A 10,140-nucleotide genomic window follows, 5' to 3' on the forward strand; every position below is an offset into this window, starting at 1 on the left:
CTACCATAAAACAATTCCCAGTTGCATTTCTGCTAGTGGAATCTGTTATACACTGGTAGTAAACTCAATCTAATTGCATTTGTGATAATACCGACTGGAATTGTATGGGTTTTTACTTTATTGTAGTGAAATGTGTTCCCCTTCACTGATATAAAAAACAAATACATTTTCAGAATATTCTCTTCATTACTATCGTGTTACATTCAGTTGGGGTGATTCCACGTTTGACTACCATTTCTTGTAAACACAAAGGGAAATTGTACATAAGCGAATTTGGTTCATGTTATATACGATATCGTTCCCTCTATTTATAAATCGTGTATGATAAAATTCGTGTAGTGTAAACAAGTGTTTACGAGGACTTACTGTATATGATATCAAAATTATTTTCTGCATCTAGTTCCCTTGTGACCACATCGTAGTATCCAATCAAATTGGTTAGGCAAGACTTCCCCTTAACAAACCTATGCTGTGTCTGAACTATTACTGCAGTCTTGTCTAGGTGATCCTGCATCACTTCTTTAACCAGCGACTCCATTATTTTCCCCAGAACAAAAGTTAAACTAACAGGCCTATAATTATTTGTGTCACCCATTAAACCCCCTTTGTTAATTGGGAATACATTTCCACAAGTGGTGAAACCCATGTTTAGTCTCTAGAACAAAGTTTTCAGCATCCCCTCCATACTTCTCTTTCAACCCATGCACGGTACTAAGTACTATAGGTTTTGATACCTTTCTTGTTTGGGGTTTCCATAAAAAAAAAAATAAATAAATAAAAAATGTCCAGCCCATGGGGACCTCCCCTGAATCTATGTAAGTTCTCATAAATATGGCTAAAGGTATGCTAACTTCCCTCGCTGCCTCCTCCAATATAACTGGATAGATTCCATCCACCCCAGGTGCCTTTTTTATGTTTAACTTCAACAATTTCTACTCCCTATTACAAAATCATTTCCCCTGTCAAAGTTTAGTAAACTTTATCCTCCCTTATTTACAGAATTTCTCATTTGTGAATGTAGACACTAAATACCCATTCAGTTTGTCAGCTATCTGAGCAGGATCATCACCATCGAATAGTGCATAGTGTTATAACTGCATTAGATATATTTGTTTACTGAAATATTTTTTATTATATTAAATTTGAAGGAAAATCATACTTCTGACCAAAGCAAAGCAAGCTAGTGGGAGTGTGTGGCTCTGGAGATAACAGAGCGGGGGGGGGGGGGGGGGGGGGGGTGGGCGGGGGTCTGAATCAAGGTGTTATGAGATTGTTTGTAGAGCTATCAGGAATGGGACATGATATTGCCAAAGCAGATGTCTTATACGTGCTCAATAGGAGTATGAGGATAATGGGCTTTGTAGGCCCGACTCAAACTCTAACAGGGACTGCTTCTACAGGGATGGGATACACTTAAATAGATAGGGTGCAAGAATATTTGCTGATGCTATCAAGGCAATGTTAGGTGTGTCAGAAAACTGCTAGCTTGCGGGTATTCACAGACTAAAAGATTAACAGTAGCCGCAGGCAGAGGCGAAAGTGATTCTTGCACTGCTTCTATTGTAATGAACAGCAGCCTAGAGAGCAGGTTGCTGGGGATTTCAAGAGCTACTGGTAGTCATCATGGAACAAATACATGGGCTGTGTTAGGGTAACTAAGAGTAAGAACAGGTGTATGTATACTCGCACATACACCAATGCTAGAAGTATAGTAAATAAATTTGATGAATTTGAAGTGCTGATCAAGACATCAAAGGCAGATATTGTTGGGGTATCAGAGACATGGTGTCACACAGACATGTTTTAGAATTGGAATTTGGGGAGTACAATGTGCACAGAAAGGACAGACAGTACAGGAAGGGTTATGCTGTTAGTTAAGAAACACAAAATCTAAGGAAGTGCATCCAGTTGATATGGGTGGACAGTGCAATGTTGAATCAGTTTGATGTTGAATCAGTTTGTTGAATCACTGGGAAAGGGAAAACGAGAGTAGGAATGTGTTATAGTCCTAATAACTCTGATGAGTACAACAAACAGTTGTGCAGAGAAATAGATTGGGCCAGTAAATCATAATGTCTTGTAATGGGGGATTTTAACTTTCCAGATATTGACTGGAACTTATGGAGTGGTCACTTGCAAGCTAGCAAGACTTTCAAATGTTCCTATCGATACACAAGTTACGCAGCAATACTACTACCATGCTACTAAGTTTGCATTATATGAATTAGGCTAAACTGTACAATATTACAAAACATGGATTACTGCAAAGCTTTTCCAAGCCTATTTCTGTACTATTTTGTATCAAAAATAGAAATATATTTGTTGGACAAGAACATGTAATATAAGGCATTGTTAATCCTCAACAGTAATTCTTATATTGTAGAATTGTACCATCAAATTAGTGTTCCTTTCTCCCAAACATCCTTGAATAAATTCAAGGAGGAACTGGACAAACTTTTAGAGGGAATGGATGTATTAAATTGTTTTTTTTTTTGGCTGATGCTACATAAGCTCATGCACTTGCTTTCTTGCATCACATGCCTCCATTACTATCACTATCACCTCCCCACAGAAACCTATAGATCAAGGGACCATTTCAACTTTAGAAGTATTACTTAAGAACCACAATTGAGACTATTTCTGCTACCGACAGGAAGGAAGCAATAGTGCTGTGAACTGGAAAGATATCAAGCAATCAGCTATGGTGGGGTTGTCATAGAAAGCTTTGCCCACAGTTTGTTCTGACCTATTTCTTGGAAATCTTCTAGGAAGTTATCCAGTAAATAAGAAAATATTACACAGGAAATTTTACATGTGAAAAACACCTTAACCTGTAAGTGGTTAATGAAAATTTGATGAACTACTGCAGTCTAATATAGAGACCTCACAACTGACAATTCAGTATTAGTAGTTGAAGTGAAAAATGGTGCTAGAAAGTAAGTTATGCAGCATAGACCCCAAGGACTCACGTCTGGTATGGGCTTGACACAACCAGGGTCCTGAGCTGGGTATCATCATTCTTCTCTTTTTTGGTGATTCCCTTCTACTTCTGATTCTCTCTCTCGCTCTCACAGGGTAACTCAAAATTTTTTTTTTTTTTAGCTGATGCAGCATAAGCCTCAGGCTTCCTTGCACTATATGGCTAGTAGTAATAATAATAAGTAAAAAAAAAAAATCCTACATCACCTGTCCATACCTTACAATAGATTGGCTAAGTATTAGTATTAATAGAAAACATTATACACATTTCTGGCCTTTTGCAGAGTTCTGCATTAAACACAGTGTACTAAGGATGTTCATGTGCCATCCAATACAAGATACTATGCAGATATCTACATAAGAGGGAAAAAAGGTGGAAAAAAAAGGTAATTGACAGCTTGCATCTAGCAGTCGATTTTCTATAATTACAGCTTGCTTCTCTGCACAGTTTCACTGTTATTATTATTATTAGCTATGGAAGCCTGAGGCTTATGCTGTAACAGACAAAAAAAAAAAAAAAAAAAAAAAAAATCACAAGTTACCCTGAGAGAGAGTCAAAAGGGAATCACCAAGAAAGAGAAGAATGATGATGTAGTAGTGGCATGTGATGCAAGGAAGCAAGTGTATGGCCTTATGCAGCATCAGCCAAAAAAAATTTCCAAAACAATTCCCTCTAAATGTTTGTCCAGTTCCTCCTTAAATTTTTTTAACCTATCAACTTCCACAATGACAGATGGAAGTTTGTTCCAGCAATTAGCATTAGCATTAGTAGAGGCATATGATGCAAGAAAGCAAGCTTATTCAGCATCAGCCAAAAAAAAAAAAAAAAAAACCCACTCCAATTTCACCCCTCCGTTCGTTCGAAATACCTGTCCAGTTGAGCTTTAAATTTGTTTAGGCTATCAACTTCAACAACAAGTGATGGAAGTCGGTTCCACCAACCAACCACCCGCTGGCCAAAGGCAAATTTCCGCACATCTATCCGACATCCGTCCTTCCTCAATTTCTATTTATGCCCTCTGAGGTGATTATTCTGAGCAAGATGAAGAATCCCATTGGCATTGAGCATGCTCAAACCATTCAAAGCCTTATACACCTCTATCAGATCACCTCGCCGGTGCCTAGTCTCCAGACACTGCAATTTGCAAAACTTAAGCCTTTCTTCGTAAGAGCAACCCTTTGTTCCATTTACTAATCTTGTTGCCCTTCTCTGTACCCGTTCCAGCAGCTCTACATCCTTCTTGAAATGAGGCCTCCAGACCTGTATACAGTACTCAAGATGTAGCCTAACCATTGCCTTATACAAGGGAATAATCACCTCCTTATCCCTGCTAGAAAAATTCCTGTATATCATTGACAAGACACCATGAGCTACTCTTGCAGCTCGTCTGCACTGCTCAGAGAACTTCATATCTGCCTGCACAATTACCCCCAGGTCCTTTTCATTCTCCACCACTGTCAGTGTAGTAGAGCAGAGTTGATACGTTGCTCTGGGGTTACTGTTTCCCATATGTAGTACTTTACATTTGTCAATGTTAAACTTCATTTGCCACCTCTCAGCCCATCTGTTCAACCTTTCCAGATCCTGTTGCAGCAGCATAGCGTCAGTAGTGTCCTTAACGACCCTGCCAACCTTTGTATCATCTGCAAACTTGGACATTAAACTTGATATCCCATCATCAATATCATTCATAAACACCGAAAACAACAACCGACCCAACACTGAACCTTGAGGAACTCCACTAATAACATTAGTCCACGTTGAGCAGTGTCCATTGATTACCACTCTGTCTTCTGCCACTCAACCATCCCCCTATCCATAGCAGCAATTTGCCTCCAATGCCACACTGCTCCAATTTGTGCAGAGTCTTCCATGTGCAACAGTATCGAAAGCCTTTCTAAGATCCAAATATATAATATCGAAGTTATTCCCTGCATCCAGTTCTTTTGTGACTACATCATAGTATCCAATCAAATTGGTCAGGCAAGACCTGCCCTTAACAAAACCATGCTGCGTCTGCGCTATAACGGAATTCTTGTCTACATGATCCTGCAGTGCTTCTTTAACCAGTGCCTCCATTAATTTACCTGGAACAGAAGTTAAACTAACAGGTCTATAATTACTTGTGTCAGCCTTTGATCCTCCTTTGTGAATTGGGGTTACATTTGCACATCTCCAGTCTATGGGTACCTCCCCTGAGTCCAAAGAAGCTCTCATAATTATGGCTAGGGGTTTGCATACTTCCTTTGCTGCCTCCTTTAATATAACTGGATAGATCCCATCCACCCCAGGTGCCTTTTTTATGTTTTAGTATTAGTATTAGTATTACTAACGGCCGTATGGTGCAAGAAAGCCTATGGCTTATGCTGCACCAGCCAGAAAAAAAAAAAAAAAAAAAAATCCGAACAAAACAATGATAAAAACAAAAATTAAATAAATAAATAATAATAATAATTAATAAATAAATAAAAATAATAAAATGAAATTAAAAATTAAATAAAAAGGAGATTAATCCTATCATCCTATGCGCTTCCCTTACCCGAAAGTACTATCCAGATGACCTTTGAATTTCCCCAAACTGTCGGCCTCTACCACCCATGAAGGCAACTTATTCCAGTAATTTATAACTCGCTGGCTAAAATAAAACTTCCTGCAGTCCAATCTAAACATTTCCCCCCGTAACTTGAATTTATGTCCCCTAGTTCTAGCATCATTTATAATCTTGAAAATTTTGTCCTCATTCATTTTACTGATGCCTCTCAGAGCCTTAAACACCTCAATCAAATCTCCTCTAAGGTGTCTAGTTTCCAAACTCTGCAGCCCACATATTCGAAGTCTTTCTTCATAAGGACGCCCTTTTGCCGATCTCACCAGGCGAGTTACCCTTCTTTGCACCCTTTCAAGAAGCTCGATGTCTTTCTTTAGGTGCGGTCTCCATACTTGAACACAGTATTCCAAGTGTGGTCTAACATAGGCCTTATATAATGGGATTATCACGTCCCTATCTCTACTTGCAAAAGTTCGATAGATCATCGATAGGACACCATGGGCCTTCCTTGCAACCTGTTTACAATGCTCAGAGAATTTCATGTCTGACCGTATCGTAACACCCAAGTCCCTTTCCTCCAGTACTGGGTTTAGTTGAACTCCACCAAGTGAATAAGTTATTTTGGGATTACTGTTTCCCAGGTGTAATACCTTACACTTTGTTGGATTAAAGCACAGCTGCCATTTTTCTGACCATTCTTGAAGTCTATCTAGGTCTCTCTGAAGAAGCTCAGCTTGACAGTGATCATTAACTACTCTACCAATTTTAACATCATCTGCAAATTTAGACATCACGCCCTCTATCCCTTCATCAATGTCGTTTATGAAAATTAAAAACAACAGTGGTGCTAATACTGATCCTTGGGGAACCCCACTTCTTACATCAACCCAATCTGAGGAATAGCCATTTATCACAACCCTCTGCCTCCTGCCCTGAAGCCATCCTTCTATCCATCTAAGGATTTTCCCAGTGATTCCAACCTGTTCCAGCTTATAAAGCAACCGCTCATGTGGGACTGAGTCAAAAGCTTTGCTGAAATCTAAATAAACAATGTCGAAATTATTCCCTAAATCCAGCTCGTGAGTGACCCTTTCGAAATAGCGAACCAGATTTGTTAAACATGATTTTCCCTTTACAAAACCATGCTGAGTATCCTTGAGAATTTCAATTCGATCCAAATGATCCTGAATTCCACCCTTGATCAATGCCTCCATGATTTTCCCTACTACTGAAGTCAGACTGACAGGTCGATAATTTCCCACTTCACTTTTAGAGCCACCCTTATGTATGGGAGATACATTTGCACTTTTCCAATCCAAGGGAATCTCCCAGAGTCTAGTGATGCTCGCATAACCAGCCTCAGTGGTTCAATGCACTCGCTTGCCGCCTCTCTCAAGATTATAGGGTATATTCCATCAACTCCAGGAGCCTTACTAGTCTGTAGGCTTGAAAGTTTTTTCATTAAATAATCTTGCGAAATTTCAATATCATTAATTACATATTTTTTAACTTCGCTCCCACAATTTCCCATTGCCACAAAAGGCTTTTCATTTGTAAATATCGATGCAAAGTAACTGTTGAGTTCATCTGCAACGGCAGCTGGTGTATTTATTACTATCCCCTTTCCCTTACGTAAAGGTCCGATCTGGTTTGTCCTGCTCTTCTTGGCATTTATATATGTGAAGAATTCTTTATCCCCCCTCTTTGCTCTGTTTGCTAGTGATTTCTCATAAACTGCCTTTGCCTGTCGAACCTTTTCTGTGGCTCTATTACACATCACCTTGTAGCTGTTATAGGCTTCAGTACTTTTTATTGCTCTGTAACGTTTCCATGCCACCTTTTTTTGCTCAAGTAATGTGGCAACTTCACTATTCATCCAACTTGGAACCCTTCTCGTGGAGTATTTTTTTAATGGTATATACGCATTCAAGGCATCTGTGATTAATGTTTTAAAAGCGTACCACAGTTCAATTGTATTCATTCTCTGCGCGATATCTACCCAGTTAATAGAGGCCATGTAGTACCTTAAGGCATCGTAATTTCCTTTTCTGAAATTAAAACCCATTCCTTTGCCTTTTACTTCTGCTACCTCTCTCGTCATCATCCACCGTAGAACTCCGTGATCACTTCCTGCTACTGGTTCCTCTACTGTCAGCCCTGTTATGTCATCTGATTCATGTGTGATGATGAGGTCTAGGATATTCTTTTCTCTAGTACTTTCCCTGACATGTTGATACAAATAACAGTCATCAAGTTGATTTAAAAATTTTGTTCCCCATGTCGAGTTTCCTTCCCATTTACTCCAATCAATTAGAGGGAAATTGAAATCACCCATAATAAGGCATTGACGCTTACTTGCCCATTCCATTTGCATGTAGAGGCTTTTGTCATAGTCTTCACAATCACCTGGTCTGTAGTTTATCCTCAACAATCTCTCCTCCACTTTCCTCTCAGTTATTACAAAATCATCCAGCTCATTGCCAATGTTTACTTTACCTACATCATTCTCCTTCCTGAATAACTCCTCATGCGTGAATGTAGATGCAAAATACTCGTTTAGATTGTTAGCCACCTGAGCAGGATCCTCAACTGTTGAACCATCAATATCCAGTGGACCAATCTGATTCATCCCTTTCCTTCTCAAGTTCAAGTATGTAAAGAACTCTTTTCTGTTTTTCTTTGCATCCTTTGCCAAGGATTTTTCGTAGTCTGCCTTTGCCTGCCTAATCTCCTTTGTGACTTGGTTACAGACCAACTTATATCTATCATAGGCTTCCATGTCACCCATTAATTTGTATGTATCCCATGCATTTTTCTTCTCTGCCACATGTCTCATTAGTTCATCTGACAACCATTTAGGCCTAAACCTTGAACAATATTTCTTAGTTGGTATGTAAAGCCTGGTAGCCTCCAAGATTAGTTCCTTGAATGCTTCCCATTTTGAGTTTGCTGTTGGTAACATCATCAGTTGGTCCCACTGTACAGAATTTAAATACTGTCTCAGACCATCATAGTCTCCTTTACGAAAACAAAAACCCTTCCCTTTACCTCTGATGGTAGTTACCTCCTTGAGTAAATCCCACTTCAACACACTGTGATCACTGCCACCTAGTGGTTCATTTATCTGCAGGTTCTTAATGCATGAAGAATCACTACTGATAATCAGATCAAGAGTATTGCTCCCTCTTGTTGCCTCACGAACATGCTGATGTAGAAAACAATCATCCAATAAATCCACAAAAGCCTTGCTAGTATGCGAATGACCAACCCACAAATTCCAGTCAATATCTGGGAAATTAAAATCCCCCATTATAAGACTCTCTGATTTACTGGCCCACTCTATTTCCCTGTACAATATCTTATTATACTCATCAGAGTCATTAGGCCTATAGCACACTCCTACTCTCAATTTTGATTTCCCTATGCTTATGTCACACCAAACTGACTCGACACTGCCCTGTCCATCGATGTCAACTGGCTTCACTTCCTTGGACTTTATGTGTTTCTTAATTAATAGCATAACCCCTCCTCCCCTCCTGTCCTGTCTATCCTTTCTATACTCATTGTATTCCCCAAATTCCAGTTCCGCATTACTTATATCTGTGTGACACCACGTCTCTGATATCCCAACAATATCTGCCTTTGATGTTTTGAGCAATACCTCAAATTCATCAAATTTATTTACCAAACTCCACCCACTGGTTAAAGGCAAATTTCCGCACATCTATCCAGCTCAGGCCCCTGTGGTGTGCCAAGCCCATACTCACCAGATGTGAGCCCCTGGGGTCGATTGCCATAGAAAGATCGACTTCAGCCCGGAGAAGACGAAGGAAGTGTGTGGGATGTGAAGGGGAAAAAAAAAAAAGTCACTTCGGTTGACGTGCATGAGTAATCATTGTTAATGCTTTTAAAATCATCTTTTTAGTCCGATTGCCCCAGTAAATGCACATTAACCAAAGCTGTTCAAATATGAGTTTTTTCCTAAGAAATACAGTTGACAACTATAACCGGTACATTAGCAAATCGCTAAAAATATGTATATGAAAATAAAACATTTTAAATTTCTTTGAGTATACTTACATAATCCTCCATTACATATCTTGCAATCTGACTACCTGATATTTCTTTATAAAGTGACCTCATTTTTGAAAAAGGCATCATTTTTGCACAACAAAACATATAAAGGTAAACAGTCTCTAAAATAGCAGACAGCGTAATTCCACCAAAATAAAAGAACAGAAGGGATAATTCAATGCGCTGAAACAATGCGCCATCTAAGATTCACAATTACAACTGCACGTTAACAGCAATCGGTTTTTTTTTTTCCGAATGTCTTCCATTAGGGGAAGTTCCGGGTAGGTACTGCTACGGCCATCCCTTCTAATTATAATAATGCGCATATTTTTACTGCTTTTATTGATTAAAAATTAATGATCCCAATATCATTAATTTTTAAAATAAAAATTAATGATTTTTGAAAAGAGGGTGCTAACGCAGTGGCTTTAGCATCCTCTTTTCAAAAATCCTGTAACTGCATCTGTTCCAAATTATAATCTTTGTGGGTAGCACATGAATAACGAAGCTCTCTATCCATCTGTCTCTATATATTGTA

At 38.9% G+C, this 10,140-nt stretch overlaps 1 protein-coding gene across 1 annotated transcript in view; it reads right to left on the minus strand.

Annotated features, from left to right (window-relative positions):
- The window catches only part of LOC150088258 (ferry endosomal RAB5 effector complex subunit 4-like), a 433,728-nt gene extending 423,967 nt beyond the window's left edge, over positions 1–9,761 (minus strand). The window contains exon 1 of the mRNA XM_090369407.1: positions 9,609–9,761. Coding sequence (XP_090225533.1) covers positions 9,609–9,707 — 99 coding nt within the window. The 5' untranslated portion in view covers positions 9,708–9,761. The remainder of the gene's footprint in view (positions 1–9,608) is intronic.
- Positions 9,762–10,140: the final 379 nt, after the last annotated feature.

This window comes from Mastigoproctus giganteus, chromosome 3 (genome assembly GCF_048544385.1).
Source record: "Mastigoproctus giganteus isolate SK-2022 chromosome 3, ASM4854438v1, whole genome shotgun sequence".
Classification (NCBI taxonomy): Eukaryota; Metazoa; Arthropoda; class Arachnida; order Uropygi; family Thelyphonidae; genus Mastigoproctus; species Mastigoproctus giganteus.